General features: G+C 44.4%; 1 protein-coding gene across 5 annotated transcripts in view; it reads right to left on the bottom strand.

The window, feature by feature from the left end:
• Positions 1-24,663, bottom strand: part of KYNU (kynureninase) — a 116,695-nt gene that overhangs the window by 85,549 nt on the left and 6,483 nt on the right. For all 5 annotated transcript variants that reach the window (XM_083153862.1, XM_083153861.1, XM_083153859.1 and 2 more), the window contains exons 4-5: positions 11,305-11,387; positions 1,923-1,984 (exon numbers count right to left, since the gene is read on the bottom strand). In XM_083153862.1, coding sequence (XP_083009988.1) covers positions 1,923-1,984; positions 11,305-11,387 — 145 coding nt within the window. The remainder of the gene's footprint in view (positions 1-1,922; positions 1,985-11,304; positions 11,388-24,663) is intronic.

The following is a 24,663-nucleotide window of genomic DNA, read 5'->3' on the forward strand; positions in this document are numbered from 1 at the left end:
GTAACTATTTTCTAGGCATACACTTTAGCAGAGAGAGTATATAATAAAATTACATATAAATAACCTATTGAAGTAATAGGGGGGGGGGGGTTCCCCCAGTTCACTATAGGTCACAATGCTTGTTTTGATGCTGGCATCTCATGATGGCAGCTAATAGAGGAAAATTGATTTAAAAATTTATTTTTCTTACATATAAAGCATTTTTTTAAATGTGCATTATTTATTAAAGATACTTAATTATTATTTTTTTTTTTTACATAATCTATTATATTTATTTACTAAGTGGAGTCTCAATGGTCGAGTGCAGAGATTCAAAAGAAAAAAACAGCCTTATAGCATAATAATAATAATAATAATAATAAAATGTCCCCTTAATCTTAAATAGATAGATAGATAGATAGATAGATAGATAGATAGATAGATAGAGAGAGAGAGATAGATAGATAGATAGATAGATAGATAGATAGATAGATAGTAAAATATTCAGCATATCTCATCACCTTTAGTAAACTGATGAAACAGAGGGACAAGTATTGGCCAATTAAAAAAATGAGAGCAAATGTTTCATTTATTATTGGTAGTTAAACCACCTCTTTTGAACCAGTTTTCATAAATGTGTCCTATATCTTTTAACCCATTATTCTAAATCCCTCCAGAAATGACAATGAATGAATGGCTTAATTGAGCTAACTGAATACTATTAATAATAATAGATTCTTGGGGAAGGGGGGTTCAAGAGGTTTTGAACCAGGGAATTGATTGAGAGCTGATCGCTCATCTGAGAATTTCCAGATGGATCGTTTATCAGATGGCTGCGCATGCGTATGAATTGTAGTGTGCACGCTTGAAGTCAGAAATTACATATGGATTGTAAACGCAATTTTTCAAGATGTTGACTGACTGTAAGCCAGCATTTTGGGGTGGACACCTGTCGTTTTTAGGGAGTGTCTAAGAAAAAATGCAGGGTTGCCCAAGCCTTTCAAGGGGGGTCTATGACACCTATACTGGCCTCGATCAGCCTCTTTCTGGTCAGACTTTCATTTGCACAAACTGGAAATATCATTCAATGGTTTGGGAAATTCATATGGAATTTAGAATGATAACGATCTGTGATAATTTCGCAATTAATTTGTAGATTTACACAGGGTGGGTTTTCTTTCTGTCTAGACAGGGGCTTTCTACTCATGGTCATCTGCAAATTAGCAAATCTGAAGCAGGCCCCAGGTCCAAGTATAATAAAAATGTTTACCCTACTGCACCTTCTGTAGCACTGCCAGAAAAACATCTATGTTTAATTCTGTAAAAATGACCTTGGTGGCTCAAATTTCTTGACTTGTGGAAAAAAAAGTCATGGACAATTGAATAGTGATGGTTTAGGTGATTACAGAACAAATAAATGTTTAAGTTGGTTCCACTGACTAGCATGTCTCTTTTATGGAACAAATAATTATAAGAGCTGAAAAAGGGTAAAAAAGGAGTGGGCCATTCTGTGAAATGGGGTGTGACCTATTCAGAGGAAGATGGGTGGATCTAGGTGTATTTGGGCAGAACTTGATGGTGGCTCAATTTATCCCAGGTATCCAGTAGGCCATACATGTGTGATCCTTAATTCCTAGTAGTGAGATGACTATTGGTTCAGCACACAATACGGATGTCCTCATTGTGTGCACATTTTAGCATTGCTTCTCTGTCAAAAAACCTTCATTATCAAGACAAGTTTTCATGGCTTTGAAAATATCTAAACATGCAGAAGCTTCTGAGAACTGCTGGAGACGATTATTGTTCCATACTCGCTTCCATGATTTACAAGAAAACAATTTCATGAAAAGCCAAGTAATGTTTTTCAGTATGAACATGCATAAGAGATAAGCAGAATCTGCAATTGAAAGTAGACAAATCACGACTGGAGAGAAAGGACCCACCATTTGTAGATGCAAATTAACCGTCAGTCCATTCATTAACGCCACTTCTCCCTTTTTGCCACCTGCAAAATAGTATGAAAGAAATGTCAGCAATTTCTTATTGTCCAATCATTTCTGTTAAGATGGAAAATATTCTCTGCAGTTCAGGTGATGACTTTGCATATACTGAAAAAGTAAACACATTTCTAATAAAAGTTAGAGTCAATTTATTGCTTTCATTTTGTGATCAGAATAAAAAGATAATGAAGTAGTTGTGTTTTGTAGAGAACAGGAGGCTGATTTATGACTATCATTATTTTCCAGCTGAATTTGTACAAATTGCATTTTAGTTCTGAACACATGTGAGACGGGAGCTTGAAACAAAGCCGGAGCCAGGCTACGGACCTGGATTATGGAGAATGATATTGATTGCATTAAAATAAATCACTTTGCCGTAACAATTCAAAGTGATATGATAGAGATTTCATGCATCTGGTAATCTACTGAAGTAAACAAGAAGAGCAAAGCGTCTGTACGATGCTAAGTAAGTCTTATGCAAGATTTAAAATTTCTTTCCTGTTATCATCAACTATTACATGCCCCCTTTGGTGACATGGGGCGAGATGCAGTAACATCTGCGGCCCCTCTCCGCCCCACATCGCTGACTACCACAAAACTTATTATCCCATATAATGCAAAGGACTGCTCTGGCATTGAAGAGCTGCCCTTTGCGATGTGTCCGGCGATGTGTGAGCGGTCCCCGGCGGCTCTCCCCCTTCTCCTGCTCAGACAGTTGCAGGGGCTTTCGGGCTATGCCTCCTCCACCCAACACCCAGAAGAGGTGCAGGGAGAGGAGTAGGGTTGCCAATCCCGGAGCATTTTTTCAATCCCGGAATTCGGGATTGAAAAATGCGCGATCCCGGGATTCCAGGGATCCCGGGATTGGCTTCCCTAATTAAAAAACCTGCCCCGGCCGCCCCGCATAATTGCTTACATGTGCGGTGCGGCCGGGAGGGTGGTCGGTGAAGCTGGGAGGGTGGGCAGCCGAATACTGATGACGGGAGGCGGGCAGGTGAGTGAGCGGCCAGCAGCAGGATCCAGGAGGCAGGCAGGTGGGCGGGCGGGTGGGCGGTGAAGTCATGCTGCGCGCCCAGGATGGGTCTGTGCAGCTGCTTGGCCTACGCAGCGTGACCTCTGGCCTCGTCCCACTGCGCAGAGCCACACTGCCTGGGAAGGGAGAAGCCGGGCAGCGTCTGAGCACACGCTCAGACGCTGCCCGGCATTAGACTGAACATGTGCAGTCTAATCCCAAAATCAAGGGATTGGAAACTCCAATTAAATCTCATTAGTTGCTATTGGCAACATTTCCACTATAGTAAATATACCCCCTATTATAAGAGGAAAGTAAGGATTTTTCCATCGCTGGACCTCTCTCCCAATCTGCAAGCTCTAATTCTGAGATCACAGCAGAAGAACAGGAGTATGGCCTCTGCAGATCGTTCCCTCAGTTGTTTTTATGCTATTACAGCAGCTCTGTTAATTTATTTAAAACTCAGGCATTTTTTAGAGGCTGTTGCATTACAGGAAAGGGCACACCACATTTCTGACAGAAGATTAATATCACCTGATAATAGGAGCAGATGGATGGGGGCATATGCTTGCATAAAAATCCAAGGAAATTTGATACATTTTAGAGGGTTTCATAAAGTTTAGAAATAACTTTAGAACACAGTGAAACAGAATAATAGTTTATGTACATACATTACTACCCAATTAAAATGTAAGGTACTGTTTATCAACTACAGTATGTAAGGCTATATACACAAAGGCATGGACAAACAACATCAGCTAAAAGTGTACACAACATGTATGTTCTGGATACAGAGACTCTTCTGGTATGGCACTCCTTTTAATAGCAAAAGGAGTGGGATGTGACCATATTAAAGCTTTACCTTTAACCTTTAAAATTAAAATGCAAGGTTATTAATCTAAGGCTGTTGGGCCTGATTCAGACCTTATTGTACAGCCATGAATTCGCCCAATCAGCGATCAATTTAGCCCTACACCTTGCTCCATTAAAAACCATAGTTGCCTACCCTCCTGCATTCTGCAGGAGACTTCCTGAAATAGTAACAATCTCCCTCTCTCCCTGAATAGTTCAGGAATCTCCCTAATTTCACCGAACCCCACATCATGTAGCAGTAAGAATCTTTGGAATTTATTGCATAGGCATCACATTATGTAAATAGTTGCAAACAAATCCAATATTGCAGGCAGCGTTATTATCGGACACTTGCACATACAGTACTGCGAAAAGCATTCATTGGTGAGTGAGTTGCGTATGGATTTGATGCTGGCCGCCGATCACACAGGGCGGGTTTTTACTCTGTCTGGGCGGGATCTTTCTGGCCACAGGTCTCTGCAAATTCACCCACCATGGGCTTCTATTTGTGTTTCCCTCAGAGAGGTATCCAATCAGATCCTTCCCAGAAACCCCCAGCGATGACACATGTGCAAAATGGCTCCTGGGTCCTATTCCTGGAAGTCCTGTTACAAAGGATAACTCTTACTGGGAAGCTGTCCTGTGTGATTTCCTTTAAGCAAACGGTGTTAATAAATGCTATTATAATTGCAATAACTGACAGAATGCATCTCTTGCCAAATGCCAAACATCATGCATCTCACCCATAGGGGTATATTTACTAAGATGGAAGTTCTATTGAAGATAGGATGTTGCCCTTAGCAACCAATCAGATTCCATCTATTATCTTCTAGAAGGTGCTAAATATATAAGAAGTCGAATCTAATTGGTTGCTATGGGCAACATCCCATCTTCAATAGAACCTCAATCTTAGTAAATGTACCTCATAGTGTGGTGTGTTTGGGTTTATCTGTTATCCTTGTCTCACATGTGTGCTTGTGCTGTTGCTCCATCCTTTTCAGATATATCAAATTACTGTGTATTAGCAAAAGGAATAATAATTGTTCAAAGTGCTAGATCTCTTGATCCCATATATTATATTATCTTAAAAAGTTAGGTATCTTTAAATACATTTACACTCCACATATAATATTGTAGCTTTTAAACTGAAGCTGACAGACATTTGGATCATTAGATCTCCCCAAAGTGATTAATAGAAGAAGAGTTTTAGAGAACTAATAGTGGCTGGAATTGGGAGCAGGCTTTGCATAGTGCTAAATAAATCAACCTACACCATTTTAATGAATAGTAGTCCAATCATTCTAATTTAAATGCACTTTGCCTTTTGCATATACACTTCATCACATCAGCTCTAACTGCCATGTGCTGAATCAGCAGTGCTCCACAGTGTCTATCCAAACAGAGGACTTCAGATACACTTCTACCACTCTTCCCCAATCTAATCCTCTTTTTAGCTAATGAGAATTACAGGAGTTGTGGGCCTTATTCATATATTCTTATTAGGGATGTGCGAGTTCGGATTGAGGGGATCCGGACACCACCAATCCGAACTCGCGGTCCGAGCCTGTTCAGGAAGTCACACCCCCAGACTTGGAGTACGGGTCTCCGGACCTTGCGAGATCGCGCCGTCGGATCTTGCGAGATCCAGACCCTATAAAGGGGCGGGCGACTGGACGCCATCTTCACTCCAGTCTAGGAGAGTGAAGAGGCAGAGTGTGTCCTGGCTGACTGCCCGGCCACCTGCTGTCCCGCTGATAGTAGTTACTAGCACTACTAGTACAGTGATACTGCTGTATTGTCCAGTCCAGTGATAGACAGTGCTGTAGTGTATAGGCCAGTCCAGTGTTAGTGCTGTGCTTTATAGGTGAGTCCAGTGATAGTGCTGTATAGTCCAGTCCAGTGATAGTGCTGTATAGTCCAGTCCATTGATAGTGCTGTATAGGCCAGTCCAGTAATAGTGATGTATAGTCCAGCCCATGGATAGTGCTATATAGTACAGTCCATTGAAAGTTTCATTTTACAAAAGAGGTTTTGAATTCACAGCCAGTGCACACCGAGGTGAGCAGCAAATGTAGAAGATATCAAGGAGGTAATTACACAAGCCCTCCAAGTAAAACAAACTGGAGCAATAGATGTGATATCTCCCACACTTATGAGCACCACACTTTCATATGTGCAAAAATATAATTTTTTTGAATAGCTTATCTCAATCCAGGCGATTGTATGCCAATCCTTTCTTCAAATCTCTCAATTTAGTGCCATAAAAGAGAGAAAGATATAGCCACCATAGCGTAATTCAATTTTAATACAATGTTACACACATGGATTTAAAAACAGAAGGAAGATCCTTGTTATAATCAAAATTACCGTAAAAGATTAAGAACTGAAAGAAAGTAGAGAACTTTCTTTCAGTTCTCAATCTTTTATGGTCATTATGGCAATTGTGATTATTACAAGGATCTTCCTTCTGTTTTTAAATCCATGTGTGTAACATTGTATTAAAATTGAATTACGCTATGGTGGCTATATCTTTCTCTCTTTTATGGTACTAAATTGAGAGATTTGAAGAAAGGATTGGCATACAATCGCCTGGATTGAGATAAGCTATTCAAAAAATTATGTTTTTGCACATATGAAAGTGTGGTGCTCATAAGTGTGGGAGATATCACATCTATTGCTCCAGTCCATTGATAATGCTGTATAGGCCAGTCCAGTGATAGTGCTGTATAGGCCAGTCCAGTGATAGTGCTGCATAATTCCAGTCCACCAATACTCCAGAAAGATAATGGAGAACCATAAATTGGAGGATAAAATAGTGAAACAACAAGAACTACTTCCTCCTAGTGCTGAAGCTGCTGCAACTAGTCATGACATAGAACATGAAATGCCATCAATGTCATCTGCCAAGGTCGATGCCCAATGTCATCGTAGAGGGCATGTAAAATCGAAAATGGCAAAATTCAGTAAATTGAAGAAAAAAATCAAAGTAAATCGTTAGAGGAGAAACTTAAGCTTGCCAATATGCCATTTACGAGAGAGTGGCAAGGAACGGCTAAGGCCTGGCCTTTGTTCATGACTAGTGGTTCAGCTTCACACGACGATCTAAGCACTACTCCTCCCCCCGCTAGAAAATTTAAGAGAGTTAAGCTGTCATCCAAAACACAGCAAACAACTGTGCCTTCTAAAGACATGGTATCACAAATCCCCAAGGAGAGTCCAACGGTGTTGGTGGTTGCGATGCCTGACCTTCCCATCACTGTACGGGAAGAGGTGGCTCCTTCCACCATTTGCAGCACACCCTCTGCATATGCTGGAAGGATCACCCACATTCCAGTTCCTGATTTTGACATTGAACGTGTCAATATTGTACACCAGGAGGAGGATATTGATGTAGCTGGCACTGAGGAGGATGTTGACAAGGAGGATGCTGCTGATGGTGACGTGGTTTGTTTAAATGAGGCTCTTTGGTGCCTTCTGTAGTTTTTCAAACTGCTATCCTGTCTGCCGCTGCATTGCCACTCTTAGATGGGCCACGTGTTTGTGCCACCCATTTGTGTCACTTAGCATAGTCATCCAGCTACCTCGGTGCAACCTTTTGGCCTAAAAACAACATTGTGAGGTATGTTATTGAGGTCAATAATCGTGTCGGAGCAAAATAAAAACCCAATTTCTGCGATTTTAGCCATTTTTATGTTTTGTTTTTAGAAAATACAGATCCAAAACATGAAACACTGAAGGGTGGTGATTTGGAATAGATCCAGATCCAAAACACTGCTGGAGATACAGACCCGAAACACGTTTCACAAAACAGTAAAAGTGGCCGGTACACACCACAGTTATTCTTGCAGATGAACACAGGAATGCTTGCAGATTTGAGAGGAGTGCTTGTAAAGGAACACAGGAGGGATTGCAGGTTAAACAGGTACAGAACCTAAGCAGCAGAAGCTCAGATCCAGGAAGAATCATCTTCAAAAGAACGGAATTGTTCTGGCGGGTGTGGATCCGTTGGTCACCAGCAAGTTGTTAGTCATTAGGTCGACACCATTAGGTCGACATGCATTTAGGTCAACATGTTACTAGGTCGACATGGGTTAAGTTGATAGGGTCATAAGGAAGACAGAGTCATTAGGTCGACAGGGGAAAGGTCGACAGGGTCATTAGGTCGACATGGGTAAGGTCGACAGGGTCATTAGGTCAACATGGGTTAGGTCGACAGTGAAAAAGTTTTTTTTTTTACCTTTTTACCCTTATGTCCTAGTGGATAGTAGGGCATAAAATACTGCCTGTCGGCAAATGTTGTGTCGCCATGGACATCGAAATGTATGACCACGTCCCCTCGAATGGCTCACTGCGCTCGCCATGCTTTGAGCATGGTGCCTCCCTACACTCAGCACACTATTTTATTCTCCCACTATGCCCTGGTGGATGGTAGAGCATGAAATACCGCCTGTACCACATGTCGTGTCGACATGTACACCGAAACACACCACCGCCTTCCCACGCATGGCTCGCTGCGCTTGCCATGCTTTGGGCACGGTGCTTCACTACGCTCAGCACACTATTTTATTCTCCAACCATGCCCTAGTGGATGGTAGAACATGAATACCACATGTCGGCACATTTCGGCTAAAAAAAACAGTAAAAACCCATGTCGACCTAATGACCCGTGTCGACATAATGACCCTGTCGACCTAACCCCTGTCGACCTAACATATGTCGACCTAATGACCCTGTCAACCTAACCCATGTCGACCTAAAGTCTTGACAACTTTACTGCATGTCGACCTAAATTCATGTTGACCTATCTGCAAGTCGACCTAGTGGTGTCGACCGAATGCTTGTCGACCTACTTGGTGGTGACCTAATAACCGTATCCCATTCTGGCAATGAGGAAATGACAGGCAGATTTAAATAGGGCAATCTGAGCTATCGGTGGTAACAGAGGTCATGTGATCATAGCTCCAGGGATTAGAATGTTGCCGAAGATGGCCAGAAGAAGCATATGATAAGCTGATATGGGTAAGTAATACTAAGACACAAAAGGTGTAATTACCTACTCTGTAAGCTACTCTACATACAGTAGCTGGGAGCACGATGTTCCTCTCCTTCCCCTGTACCTGATCTGCAAATGCCTCCTTCCTCTGAGGTTATGGACCTAGTGTTTGAGCTTCATCATATTTTATTTTATTAATAAGGGAATGTTTGAGATTATCCATTTTTTCTGATTCCTATTTCTTCTGTGCAGCGACAGCAGGGAAATGAGCAGAATTACATAGAGGTCCTTCAGATCCTGCCTCCTCTTAGGAGTGCAGCGATGCTTAACAACCATCAGAAGTCCAATGGCGAGTGTAAATCATTGCTGAATGGATGCCTTCATGCCTTAGTGCCATTACCTCCTGCCTCTGTTGCTCCAAGCAGCTGCAAAGCCAGTGACGGAACTGCTATGCTCCCCATCCACACAAAGATGATTCTGTCATGCTGAGCGGCCTACTCTACTAATACCCCTTTTACACCGCCGAAAAATCCGGGTCAGCGGCGGGTCAGACCCGGATCTTCGGCGGTGTAAATCCCTAACGCCGTGTCCCTTTACACGGGACTTCTACCCAGGTCCTGACCTGGGTAGAACACGGCTAGGACCTGGGTAGAGGGCGGTGTAAATGGGAACGCCGGGTCGGATGACCCGGCTCCCATTTACATGAATGGGGAACGTCCAACCTGCGGACCGCAGCGTCCGCAGGTTGGACGGGTTGTCAGCCTGACAGTCACTGACAGCCGGCGCTGCTGTCTGCTATACCCTGCAGACAGCAGCGGCGGCGGGGAAGGGAGGTGAACGGATGCCTGTGTGCGGCATCCATTCACCTCCAGTGCGACGGCGGGGGGAGTGTGCACGGGGACTGGGGGCAGCCTAGCAGCTTACCTTAGTGCTGGGCTGCCCCCAGCAGCGTTCCGGTCCGGCGGCGGCGCGCAGCGGTGATTGGCGCTTGGAGATGACATCGTGCTGTCATCTCCAAGCTCCGGGGGGGGGGGAAGGGGGCGGGCGCGGGTGAGGGTCGGGCTGTCCGCCCGGTGTAAATGGCACTAAACGCCGGGTCGCACCCGGCTTGAACCTGGGTCTAAAAAAGCCGGGTGCGACCCGGCGTTTTGGTGTAAAAGGGGTAAGCAGGAAACAGTGGTAAAATATTATTACTAAAATGGACTTTCCCATTTTTAGGAATAATTTCCTGATGTTCAAAATATGGATCTGTTTCAAAGTAACATACTGTAGTATTCCTTAGTTAAAACCCTCCTACGTATCTCAAGACAATTCTTGGTCAGAACCCCTGTGCTCTGTGATTTATAATTGTCTTATTGGACCTCCCAATAAACATTGTAATTAATGGTTGTATCCCTGGATATTTTTCCTCACTAAAAATGTGTCTAGCCTTTTCTTAAATATATTAATTGAATCCGCCAATACAACCTTTTCTGGCAATACATTACAAATCGTAACTGCTCTAACTGTGAAGAATCCTTTCCTTTGCTCTTACTTTAGTGGATGGCCTTGTGTCCTGTGTATAGCCCTCATAGTAAACCAAGCACTTGGCAGGCCCTTGATGTATTTGTAGATATTTATCATGTCCCCTCTTAATCGCCTTTTTTCCAAGGTAAACATTTCTAACCTGGTTAACAGTTCCTCATAGTCTAACAATTCTAAGCCCTTAATAAATTTAGCTGCCCTTCTCTGTACCTTCTCCAGCTTCATAATGTCCTTGTTATGGTGTGGTTCCCAGAACTGGACACTGAAATCTAGGTGGGGCCCCACCAGTGCTTTGGTGAGGACCCACAAGTTCTAGACCTGAAAAGGCATTACAATATCTTCATGGTATACATCATACTTGCCTACTTTCTGGCTGCCCTTTCGGGGAGAGGGCAGTCAGCTTGGGAGGGGGGGGGGGTGAAAAGGGGTGGAGTGGGGGCTGAGCCACACGTATGGCTTCTTGTTTGTGGGTGTGGCCAGAGCGTTTGTGTCGTTTTAGCCACGCTCACCGCCATGGAATGCCATTTTAAAGGCATTTCATGGCAGTGGGTGGGGCTAAAATGGCACAATTCGCATCATTTGACCCGCGGACCCCCCCCCCCCCTGCCGAGGGGGGGTTGTGGGTGCCGTGGGGTGTCGCGGGAGCCGGGCAGCATTGTGGGAGGGTTGCCCTTCTTTCTGGGAGGCCGGGAGGGGGACTCGATTTCCGGCCATTCCAGGAGGGTAGGCAACCCTGGTATACATGTACTCATTTCTGGAAAAAAAGAGTAATGGAAAGAGGGCTGGTCCCCATAGAGTTTACCCAGTACGTTCTACTGTCTGAAAGCATAAATCTGTAAAGCTACAGTGGCAATGATTAAGGAAAAAAGCTCCAATAACAGTTATCTTAATAACAACAAAAAGCACAAAATTAAAATGTAGCAATATAATATTATTCCACATACCAACAAGTTTAGCCATAAGATCTACTATGCATTCATCAGCAAGTGCCCATGGGCGTTGTCCTATGAAATGGCCGTGGACCCCCCTATAAAAAAAAGGCAGAAATTCATTCAAATCCAAAGTAAACCTTTATAATTAGGATTCCATATTTGGTAAATATATTGATGATGAAAGTTGTACACATACTGTAAATAAGAAAAATAATTTTAAAATCTAGACAAGACTTACTACCATGGAAGCTTATTCAGGCCTATGATAAGATTAGCTGAGGGCTGTTTAAGCACAGAGGGGGATATTTTGGTTCACTCCTTCTGGCAGATTTGTTCTTAGATGGACAAAACAATGTGCACTGCAGGCGGGCAGATGTAACATGTGCAGAGAGATTTAGATTTGGGTGAGTTATTTTGTTTCTGTGCAGAGAAAATACTGACCTCTTTATTTTTACACTGCAACATAGATCTCACTTTGAAGTAAAACCCCACCCAATTCTAAATTCTCTCTGCACAAGTAACATCTACCCCACCTGCAGTGCACATGGTTTTGTCCATCTAAGAAGGAATTTGCCCGAAGGAGTGAACTAAAATAACCCCCAGAGTCCTGATCTTTTTGTGATTGGTTGAAGTTTATTAGTGTACTGCTAATAGGTAGATTTCTGTGTTTAATTATTTGGTAATTAGTTCAAATCTAGCCTACAGTATCAGGTTGGTTAGAGGTGTATACCCTTAAGGAATAATGTTCAGAGGATTTGAATTTATAGCAGACTCTTTCTGGTTTGGAAGTCAGGCATGAGTAAACTGTGTAACACTTCTGTTACCTCAGAAATTTTGTGGCCTTTCTTAATTTCCTTCTTTCTGGACCTCCGTTACTAGCTTGATACACCTTTTTGGCTCTTTTGCCGGATACAAAATGAATGCTGACAAGTCTGAGTTCCTCCCTCTGAATGCTGCGGCGACATCTCTTATCTCCTCTCCTGATTCTTTAAGTTTCTCTGCTTTCAAATTAACAATTCCTCTCTAAAATATCTAGGAATTATAATTCCCCCAAACATGGCTGATATTTATTCCATGAACTTTTCTCAGGTGCTTAGAAAGATATCCACACTTCTTCAATCCTGGACTTCCAAGCCAATCTTGCTGCAGAGAAGAGTGGTGGTATTAAAGAATATTATATTCCCTAAATTATCATATACTGTATCATACAAATGCTCTCGATATATCCTAAGTCCTCTGACATAGTTTATTGTGAATTACTTTTTACTATAGGCCAAAAAAAGGCCACATATAGCGTAACCCAAACTGCATCTCAAGGATGGGGCATGGCAGTCCTGGACATCAAAGCCTTCTCAAAGGCCACTGCCTTCTGGTATATATGGGATTGGCTACTTTCTCACTCTACTCCAATTTTTCTCTCGAACAAGCTGTAATTCATCCCTATACCCTGTTCACATTACTACACACACCTCGGGCCAAATTACCCACAGAGGCAAAATCGAATCCTTTATTTTGGGATACCTTGGCTTAGTGGTCAGGGATTAAGCTCCTGAAATGTCACCCTACCAATTCTAAATTCATCACATTGGCCCTTATTCTGTTTCGGTCGGTACGGCCCGCGTGCGGCCGTACCGCCGATGTTTGGACTCTGCACATGCGCAGAGGTCAATCTGCGCATGTGCAGCCCCCTTCGCCGCAGACGTATTTCGTCCGCCGCAAAGGGGGCGTATAGGGGCGTGAGAGGCTTCATGCCCTCATTTCCCTATGTGTACGCCCCGCGTTTCATGGGCGTTCCCATGCAAACGCGGGGCGTATGCATGGTAATGAGGGCATGACGCCCTCATTACCATGACATGGGGGCGGAAAGCTGACGTCGCCGGATGTCAGCTTTCAGCCCCCATACAAGCTACCACACGGACGATTGTCCGTGTGGTCTCAGCTTGCGGGAGCTGCCGCGGCGTGCGGCCCTGCCTTCGATGGTCGACGACCATCGAATGCAGGGGGCAGCTCCCACCATGGTGGAGGCGTACGCCTCCACCATTTTTGTGCGGATCGCCAGCCGTCCGTGTACGGACGGCCGTGGCGATCCGTCTGGTGGGCGGCCCTTGGTTTGTGCGGTCGGAGCCCCGTGTGCGGCTCTGACCGCACCAACCAGAATAAGGGCCATTCTGTGGCAATCCGTGCTTTCCAGCAGCTGTGGCAGCAATAAGGTATACTAACTATCAGGGGGAAACGGTCATCTGTCGGACCAGACCTAGGTCGACAGTCATTAGGTCGACCCCGGAAGGTCGACTGTCCCCAAGGTTGACAGGGTTAAAGGTCGACATGGCTCCAGGTCGACATGACTTAAGGTCGACATGGGCCAAGGTCGACATGGTTTTAGGTCGACATGAGTTTTTCACTGTTTTTTTGAGCCGACATGTGCCGACAGGCGGTATTTCATGCCCTATCATCCACTTGGGCGTGGTGGGAGAATAAAATACTGTGCCGAGCGCAGCGAGGCACCGTGCCCGAAGCATTGCGAGCGATGCGAGCGGCTGCGGTTCAACTCCAACTGTGTCAACATTCGGGTAAAAAAACAGTGAAAAACTCATGTCGACCTAATGACTTTCGACCTAAAACAGTGGCTCGCGAGCTACCGGTAGCTCGCGGCAGCGACTCGGGTGGCTCGACCACTCTGCCCCTGCCAGCCGCCCGCCACTCCATTATCCAGCCGCCCATACGTTAGCAGCGTGTCGACCTGGGAGACGGACTTAGCGAGGCCTATGTTATTAAAGGATCTACACAGCAATTTACATTTGATTCTTAAGTCCCTGCAATTGCAGGAAACACATATACGTTTTATGCACAAGGTATATATTTGACCCAATCAGAGATCGCACATGGTACCAGATGTCTCCTCTAAATGCATGAAATGTGGTATCTAATTTTTAATTGTTTTTGGATATGCCCCAATATTAAAATGTGGTACAAAACCCTGTGGTTCATCAATACTACTCTCAAACTCCAATTGAAGTTGGACCCCCTAGCCATGCTAACTCAAAGAAATTTTCTCTTGGGGCATCTCTGGAAACCAAAAACACCTTATCCCCTTGTTATGTGTGATCCTCACCATAGGCAAAAACGAATACTCTCCAACTGTATAGTCGCTCCCCCCCTAGATTCGACAGGCTGTGTATCTGTTTACTTTGTGTCCTGTACTTAAAACGCTACTTCACTCTACCTAACATTAAAGAAGGTGGCAAAAGGTTTTACAAAAAAGGAGTCTATTTATTGAATCTTTAGGACACACATAACAAGAACAAATTATGGCCCTTATTCTAGTTGACTCGGACAGATGCGTATTTTCGGACGGCCACCGAGTGTTCTTAGCCCCGCCTACCGTATGGATTGCTCCCACCGTCTGAATGCGGTAAGATGCTGAGCGAACGGACTGCGGGTTGATGTTTCATGTGAACAACTCCCCCATCTGTGGGAACCTCCCCCATCCTCCGATGGTCGCCGACCATCGAATGATGGACCAAGTGGTCAGACAGCTCCGAGTGCTCCAGACCACTCGGACATTTCTCAGTGCGAAAGTAGGGATTTGGGCAGGCAGCTGGCATCCGGCTATGTCAGCTGTCCATCCCCCACACGTGCGTCACGGCCGGATTACCATACGTACGCCCAGCGGTTTCATGGGAACGCCCATGAAACACGGGGCGTACCCATATGGTAATGAGCCCAAACAGCCCTTCACAACCCTCTCCACCCCCTGCTCGCATTGTTCCAACCAATTGTTTTCTGTACGGAATTCACGCCGTATTCGGACATGCGCGTCGTTCACACATGCGCAGATACGCCTCTGCACTTGCACAAACACAATACATCGGCCGTCCGTCCGAACACGAAGCCATCCGACTCAATCAGAGTAAGGGCCTATATCTCTTTTTGAATCTGGAACCTGTACCGTAAAATGTCTTTAACTACTAAGTTTATAATTATCTAACTTAATCCTGCGCTCCATGTCTAACTGTAATCATTTAGATTTATTTTGTATGCTGTGATTTTCTCAGTCATGTACTGTACTAGCTACAGTATATACGGACCAGAGGCGCTTCCCCTATGTGTCGTCCCCCGCGCCCTCATTTGTTTTGGCTTTCTTTCTTGTACATCTTCATCTATGTTATTTTCTTATCTGATATTTCACCCAAATGGTGGTTTAATAACCGCACACAACATTAGCAGGTGATGTGCTACCTCTCGTGGATTATGTGTCACCTATCGTCACCCAGCAGGGACTCGTGATCCCCTGAGAAATGTATGACCGCAAATCCTCGCCTTATCTTGTACATGCATTTTTTTTGCTCTAGATATGGTGTCCATATTGACAATGTGAAGATTGACATTATGGGGGAAATTTACTAAGAATACGAATACGATATATCATATTCGTATTCTTAATACGAATGAATACAACAGCATACGGCTGTTTCAGCCGTATGCAAATTCATATTCCGGGGGGGAATTTACAAAGCAGTCAAATACGTCTGCTTTATAATCCCCGATGTCGTATTCATTCGTATGAATTAGTATAGGCAGTCTGCACGGATCACTCAGATCTGTGCAGGCTGCAGTGTGTAAAAAAATCAAAAAATTAATTAAAAAAAACGGCTGAAAGAGCCGGGGCTGGTAATAAAAAAAAAACAGGAAACCAGCCAAATAGGGGTTTCCCAATTTTTTAAAACCAGCCCCAGGCTCCAGGCCCCGGTCTGGTTCCCAAAATATGGGGGACAAAATGACTAGGGGTCCCCCATATTTAAAGAACCAGCCCCAGGCCCTCCCAGCCAGCAGGGTAATGCCACAGCCGGGGGACACTTATTATATAAGGTCCAGCGGCCAAAGCATTAACCCTACTGACCAGTTAGCCTCGCCAGGGGTCCTGGGGGAGTGGGGACCCCCCCAATAAAGAGGTCCCCCCTCCAGGACTTACCTGGCCAGACTGAAGCCTGCTGCTGTCCCCGGTGACCCTGGACTGTGGTCACCGGGCTGATTAAAGTAAAAAAGCCAAACTATTGTTTAATACTGTGGAACTATGAGTCCCAGCAAGCCTCCCCCGCATGCTGGGACTTGGAGAACCACAAGTCCCAGCATGTGGGGCATTAAAGGGCCTGCTGGCACTTGTAGTTTCACAGTATTAAAAATAGTAAAATAAACACACTGACACACATTCTAAATAAAACTTTAACAGCAGTCTTTGTGCTGTCCAAGACCCAAGTGTTGTCCAAGATGCTAGTTTGTTAGATGAACTTTTAGTGTCCTGCCCTTTGTGGCTGATTCCAAGCTGAAAGCGCAGCTGTTTCAACAATGTTTGAGGCATTTAGGAAAATATATCCTAGGTGATTATTATAATCTGTTATTGAAATTTAGGCAGCATATTTTAATCAGTTAAGATAATGACATTTTTGCTGCTGGCAGTGGGCTCTCAATGTCCTATCACATTTGCAGCCGGCTGTTAAATGCAGTGCAGATACTGCATAATCCCTCACCTTCCCATACATTGAAATAATTAATTTTGACATTATTGAACAAATTTTGAGGGTTAGAAAGGTTTTCCAGCATGTCATATATTTTAATATAGCTGCCATTTTCAGGCCCTTGGTCTGAAGAGTAAAATTCCAATAAAGAGAAAATATATTTTAAGGGATAGTTTATGACACCTTAAATATGTTAATAATTAGTGACTTAGATAACTTTACCTCTAAGAAGTGAAATATATATTTCTAGAGTTAAACAAATTGTTGTTTCCCAGGACTCACAGTGGTCCTGGAGAGGTGGTGGAACTCAAAGTAGGGCCACCAATGCACATAGATGGTGATTCTGGTTGGCTCAGTAAGCTGCGAAGTTTGCAGTTTACCGAGCACCAGAGACTCCACCTGTCACCTGTTGGAACGTCCGCCCCCCACCGCCGCTGAATCCTCTCTTTTACATGAGAGAGGATGTGTAACGAAGACACATCCTATTGTATGTCTCTGCTTGTCCCGCCACACATCGTTCCGCCCGCGTACCAATGGGAATGACCAGCCTTTTCGTGGGGACGGCCATAAAATACTGGGCTTTTAAATGGGCGACTCCCATCCTCGTCGCCCGTCTGCCCCAAACCTTGCGAACAGCTCAACTAAACAAGTCGCCAAAGCTGTTTACAAAGGGGATTGCACTGGCTTTACTGTGACTGGAAGTGACTTCCTTTTGGAAGTCCTACCTGCCAATCACCTGCAGTAAAAGCAGTCCCATTGGGAGTTTCCTGCAATTAGTAGAGTTGGCTTCCCATAGGAATTCACTCCCTGGCTTACTGTGCAGCCCTAGCTGGCTTCTATGGGCTGCGGCCCGTGCAGCCCATAGAAGCCAATTTGTGCAAGTGCAGTACCATCCCTTGCTACTGTGTACGCGCAGGTGCCTGTCAGTTGCATTCTCCAGGTGTCATAATCCAGTCGGTGGCAGGCACATAGGCAGCAGAGATTCAGCAGTGTGGCAAGTGGCAGCCTCCATGCTATGCACAAGGAGGAGCTGCCGCTGGTTGTAAAACTGCATGAATGCAAGTAATAAGTGTGGATAAGAAATGCAGATCTTTTGCATATATTGCGAGATATCATAAGGCAATTTAAACTAATTTAGACTCTGCCACATCATACTTACCTACTCTCCCAGAGTGGCTGAGAGGCTCCCTAAATTGTATCCTGGAAAATGACTGCCCTATGTTCAACGATGGCGTGGGACTGATACTGATCCATGACCCCTGCTGTGCAATTTATTTAGTTTAGCACAGCAAATTCTATTGTGCTTTACTATTGGAACAACATTTATAAAACAAAACTGGTTAATAACAGACAGACATAGAGGTAGGAAGGTCCTGCCTGCCAGTTTACAATCTATAGGCAATGCTGGTAATCCCGGCATTGTATAGCAGGGCGTGTGGCCACAATGATGTGACTTATGCCATGATCTGTGTGCTGTGATAGGTATGCATTGAAGCCAAAGAGTAATAGAGCACCTCTGCATGTATTTGATTCAAGAGAAAATCGGTGCAATCCCCCCTCACGCCCAGTTGAACTGTATATGACACTAACTTAATATAATAGCAATAGTAATTATATATAGGTTTGATGCAAAAGAAAAAAAGAAAATAATAATAATAATAATGATATTTATATAGCACTTTTCTCCCAATAGGACTCAAAGTGCTTCACACATTGTCTTTACAGCTCGAAATACAAAACAAGCTTAACAGTAGATGTCCGTGAAATGCTTGAGTAAATAAGTATGTCTTTAGTCTATTTTTAAAGGATTCTATAGTGGGCGCTTCTCGCACTGTGCGAGGAAGAGAGTTCCACAGAGTTGGAGCAGCAAAGTTGAAAGCTCGACCCCCAGATGAATTCAGGGAGATTCTGGGTACTGTTAGTAGTCCGTCTTCAGTGGATCGTAGTAATCGAGTAGGACAGTAAGGGATCAGCAGCTGTTGCAGGTACCTTGGGCCCTGGTCATGTAGGGCCTTGAAAGTGAGTAAGCCAATCTTGAAAACGATTCGCCATTTTACAGGTAGCCAGTGAAGGGCGTAGAGAATGGGAGTTATGTGGCAGGAGCGGGGCTGGTTAGTTAATAGTCTGGCGGCTGCATTTTGTACCAGCTGCAAGCGGTGCAATTCTTTTGCTGGAAGACCCAGGTAGAGAGCATTGCAGTAGTCTAGTCGTGATGATATAAATGCATGTATGACTTTAGGAAGGTCTTCTGAGGGAATTAAATGCTTGATTCTGGCTATGTTTCTCAGATGAAAGAATGAGGATTTGATTGTGGCTGACACCTGATGTTTAAGTGTCAGGCCATTATCCAGGACAACATCAAGATTCCGCACATGATCAGAGTTTTTTAGTGCTGTGCCCCCCAGCTTAAGACCTGTCAGTTGGCTTTGCTGCCGTCTTGTCCTGTGATTTATCATCAGGACTTCTGTTTTATCTGGGTTCAGTCTCAGCCAACTGGCACTCATCCACTCCTGGAGCTCAGCTAGGCAGCCATTTAAGGTTTTTATTGTGTTATCGGTGCCTGGAGCAAAGGACAGGTACAGTTGGGTATCATCTGCATAGCAGTGGTAGACCAGGCCGTGACGTCTGATTATGTCACCAAGTGGAAGCATGTATACTGCAAAAAGCATGGGAGATAGTATAGAGCCCTGTGGGACACCACAAGACAACGGCACTGGTGGTGAAGAGTATACTCCTGATGCAACTCTCTGTGACCTGCCAGCGAGAAATGATTTGAACCAGCTAAGGACTGTGCCACCCAGGCCACAGAAATTCTTCAGGCGCTCAATTAGAATCCCATGGTCAATGGTGTCAAATGCTGCAGAGAGGTCCAGAAGGATTAGGATTGAACAGTCTCCTCTATCCCTTGCATTTAGAAGATCATTGAGCACACATACCAGAGCTGTTTCTGTGCTATGTCTTCTCCTGAATCCTGACTGGAATGGATCATAAATGTCATGGGTTAACAGGTGGGTCTCTAGTTGAGTTGCAACCACTTTCTCAATAACCTTTCCTAGAAAAGGAAGATTTGATACTGGCCTGTAGTTGGTCATGCAGTCAGGGTCTAAATTAGATTTTTTAAGAAGTGGTCTGACTATTGCTTCCTTTAGTGGTTCGGGAAAAACGCCTGTCTGCAAAGAGCATTGAACTATTTTTGCAAATGCAGGGCCGATTATTTCCATACACCCTAAAAGAAGCTTGGATGGGGCAGGGTCCAGATCACAGGAGGAGGGACGCAACAGTCTGGAAATTCCAGCAATGTATTGTACATCCACTTGGTCAAAGATGTCCCATGAAGGCAAGTGTCTTAAACTGGTAGGCTTGGTCTGTTGGAACTCCTTTGGTGTCACTGTGGGGATTCCAGCCCGGATGATAGATACTTTATCTGCAAAGAATTTAGCGAACTCATTGCATCTTGACTGCGAGAGGGTTACATCAGGCTGCAGGCATGCTGGTTTGCAAAGCATCTCCACTGTACGGAAAAAAAATGAGCGGGCCTATTTTTTGCTGTCATGATCTCATTTGAAAGGAACACTGTTTTCTTGCGGGTGATTGTTGATTGGTATATTCCAATGTGTTTGATTAGATTTAATTTATCCTCTGCCAGGTTTGGCAGCAATATCGTTATTAAACAGTGTGGATTAAAAGACCAAAAGTACAATATATAGATCGACAATCATTAGGACAACACCAGAAAATGGTCATCATGGACCTGGTCAAAAGTTCACCATGCAAATGTTCACTGTAGAAACAGTTGACAAGTATTTTTTTGTAACCCAAGTCCTGACCCTAAACCTAAGCATTCCTCTTAGTGCTCTAACCTGCCCCATGGTGCACACCCCTAACCATTCCCTTTCTGCAGCTTAAACCTAACCCTAATCCAAGTGCCAAACCCTAACACTGAACCTATCTTAACATTAATAATCATGAAAAGCCATGTATCTACGTTTTATGTATCAATGATTTGCATGTTGACCTTTTGCACCTGTCAACTATTTGACTCTATACATCTAATGCGAGTACATACTAGGATGATGGAGTGACCTTTCGTCTGATCTGCCACCCTATAGTATCTGATGATTGCTAGGTGCATACACACTTACCAATTGACAATCCGATGTGTTGGGCTTGACTTCACATGTACCCACCAAGTTGTGATATCAGTCAATGAGGACCATGATTATTGTATATCTTTCATTTGGATTACTGTATATCTCTAATATAATGGAGATGTATGTACTCATGTCACCAGTTAAAGCTGTTTATCTCCATTGCTGCTGATTATAATGCAGCTTTGCTATGCATTCTTTATGTGATATGTACAGTGGTAGTTGTATCAAATTGCTGTAAATCCCCATCAACATGAAAAATAACTCTATTTCCTAAAAGCAAGCTTGAAAAGCACAGGAAAAAAAGAGTAAAAACAAATAAACAAATAAAACCACAATATGCCCTGTAAAAGTGGCATAAGACCAGGCATACAATAAATAAAAGTCATCTGAATGTTGAAAAAAAATGTGCATTAAAATTAATAGTGTGTATTTTATTACTTGAATTTTCTAGTGTTTGATGCTAATGCCATCTGCTATACACTAACAGTAATTATATCAAATAAAGCAATTTTTTTTATATTTTTTTGTTTTTTTGTTTTCTAGATAACGCACTAAACAGCAGTGATACCTGTGTCCTTTGGCCACCACTGATAATGAATAACATTTATTTAGAACGTAAAAGCCTACTCTGCAGCACTTTATAGACTGGTCAGTTCTACTCAATAATATAAAGTGTTAAAAACATTATTAAAAGCCTAATGCGGTTTCTAAAAAAAAGGAGAGATAATGAGGGCTGACTTTCCTTCACCTCTACTTTCCCTGTCACCACTCTCTGTATTGGACACATAATTATTATGTACTGCCGAGATAGGAACTGCTGGTGGGCTGCAAGTGCTGTTAATGGATTTAGGTACTTCAGGCTTGTGACTGCCAGAATCCTTCTACACCCTTTGTACATAGATTCTGCTTTTATTTCCAGGAATCCATTTGATCTTGTAAGGTGACCTTGATATTAGATTTGTTGAGAAATGCTAAATGTTTGGATGTAATGACGATAGAGATAAAAAGGTCTCCTGGTGTTACGTGTGAAGGCACACTAAGTAGTAGCACAGCTATCTATCTAGTCAGTTGGACAACATGGCAGCACACATAAGTGTTCTAACACATGCTGTCCAAAAAATCTATACGAAATGTTGTAATTCACAGAAAACATCATAATTGATTTTTGATGTTTCAATAATCACAATTATTCCACTAATTCCTCTTTAACAAGCTATTGCATATCTATCTATCTATCTATATATCTATCTATCTATCCATCTATCTATCCATCTACAGTATCTACCCATTTATATATAGAGGATGATTAGGCCGCAGCCTGGAACGCTGGGTCCTCATGGGACGCAGAAGAGCAGGGGGGAGGGGGGTTGGGTCTCTGCAGATTCCATGTGGAATATACAAATACTGTCACTACTAGACCTCTGGGGCGAAATGTAATAGGGTGCGATTTTTAGACTAAAAAAAAATCGCACCAAATCGCACCTTTAAAAATCGCATTTTTTGCCGCGAATTCGCATATGTAATGAGATGCGAATTAGCGGCAAAAAATGCGATTTGCCGCGATTTCGGGCGATTTTTAGTCATGAAAATGTGCGCATTTTCATAAATGCGATTTTGTGCAAAAAAAAAAAAGTAAAAAAAAAAACGGCGTGGGGTCCCCCCTCCTAAGCATAACCAGCCCCGGGCTCATTGAGCCGGACCTGGTTCCAAAAATACGGGGGGACAAAAAGCATAGGGGTCCCCCGTATTTCTGAAACCAGCCCCGGACTCTTGGACCGGTCCTGGTTCCAAAAATACGGGGGACAAAAAATCTGGGGGTCCCCCGTATTTTGAAACCAGCACCGGGCTCCAACAGCCCGCGGTGTCATGCCACAGCCGGGGGACACTTTTTATACAAGGTCCCCCGGCCAAAACATGAGCACCGTGGCTGGTCAGCCTTGGACGGGGTACCTGGAGGAGTGGGGACCCCCCCAATAAAGGGGTCCCCCCCCCCAGGCTTCACCCGTCCAGGGCTGAAGCCCGGGGCTGTCACCGGCGTCCGTGGCCAGTGGACGCCGGCCTGATAGGGTTAAATCCATCATACATATCATTACATTGCTTTTTACTGGCGAACTACAAGTGCCAGCAGACCTCCCCCGCATGCTGGGACTTGGAGAACCACAAGTCCCAGCATGCGGGGCATTAATGGGCCCGCTGGGACTTGTAGTCCACCTGTAAAAAGAATGTTTATAAAAAACACACACACAGAGAAGTACAAGTTTATTACACACACACACCTCACTTTTACACCAGCATACTTACCATTCCTGGATCCAGCGCTGGTCTGGCTGCTTCACAGCCGGCTCCCCCCGCACTGACAGGCAGCGGGGAGAACCGGCTGTCTCCGTTGCTTCTAACAGCTTCTGTAGCGCTGTCCGAGTGCTACAGAGGCTGAGAGCGTGATTGGCTGAGCTACAGTATGCGTCTCCATGGAGACGCATAGCTCAGTCCTGATTGGCTGAGCTATGCGTCTCCATGGAGACGCATACTGTAGCTCAGCCAATCACGCTCTCAGCCTCTGTAGCACTCGGACAGCGCTACAGAAGCTGTTAGAAGCAACGGAGACAGCCGGTTCTCCCCGCTGCCTGTCAGTGCGGGGGGAGCCGGCTGTGAAGCAGCCAGACCAGCGCTGGATCCAGGAATGGTAAGTATGCTGGTGTAAAAGTGAGGTGTGTGTGTGTAATAAACTTGTACTTCTCTGTGTGTGTGTTTTTTATAAACATTCTTTTTACAGGTGGACTACAAGTCCCAGCGGGCCCATTAATGCCCCGCATGCTGGGACTTGTGGTTCTCCAAGTCCCAGCATGCGGGGGAGGTCTGCTGGCACTTGTAGTTCGCCAGTAAAAAGCAATGTAATGATATGTATGATGGATTTAACCCTATCAGGCAGGCGTCCACTGGCCACGGACGCCGGTGACAGCCCCGGGCTTCAGCCCTGGACGGGTGAAGCCTGGGGGGGGGGACCCCTTTATTGGGGGGGTCCCCACTCCTCCAGGTACCCCGTCCAAGGCTGACCAGCCACGGTGCTCATGTTTTGGCCGGGGGACCTTGTATAAAAAGTGTCCCCCGGCTGTGGCATGACACCGCGGGCTGTTGGAGCCCGGTGCTGGTTTCAAAATACGGGGGACCCCCAGATTTTTTGTCCCCCGTATTTTTGGAACCAGGACCGGTCCAAGAGTCCGGGGCTGGTTTCAGAAATACGGGGGACCCCTATGCTTTTTGTCCCCCCGTATTTTTGGAACCAGGTCCGGCTCAATGAGCCCGGGGCTGGTTATGCTTAGGAGGGGGGACCCCACGCCGTTTTTTTTATAAAAACACTTTTACACATTTTTATTAACAGAACCATGCACAGATCTCAATGATCTGTGCATGGTTCTGTCAAATTCGCCTGTCAGAACCTGGTCTATTTTTTTTGCGATTTTTGGTAACATTTACCAAAAATCGCACCCTATTACATTTGCGAGTTGTATACTTTATAATGGGAAAACATCTGGATGCGAATTGAAATGTGACTAAAAATCGCACTTCTAAAAGTGCGATTTCGCGGTAAAAAGTGCGATTTTTTTACCACGATTTTCAACCTATTAAATGTGCGATTTTCGGAAAATGTGCGATTTCGGACGTTTTTGACCAAAAATCGCACATGTCTAAAAAATCACACCCTA

This window comes from Crinia signifera, chromosome 7, assembly GCF_055691185.1.
Source record: "Crinia signifera chromosome 7, ASM5569118v1, whole genome shotgun sequence".
NCBI lineage: Eukaryota > Metazoa > Chordata > Amphibia > Anura > Myobatrachidae > Crinia > Crinia signifera.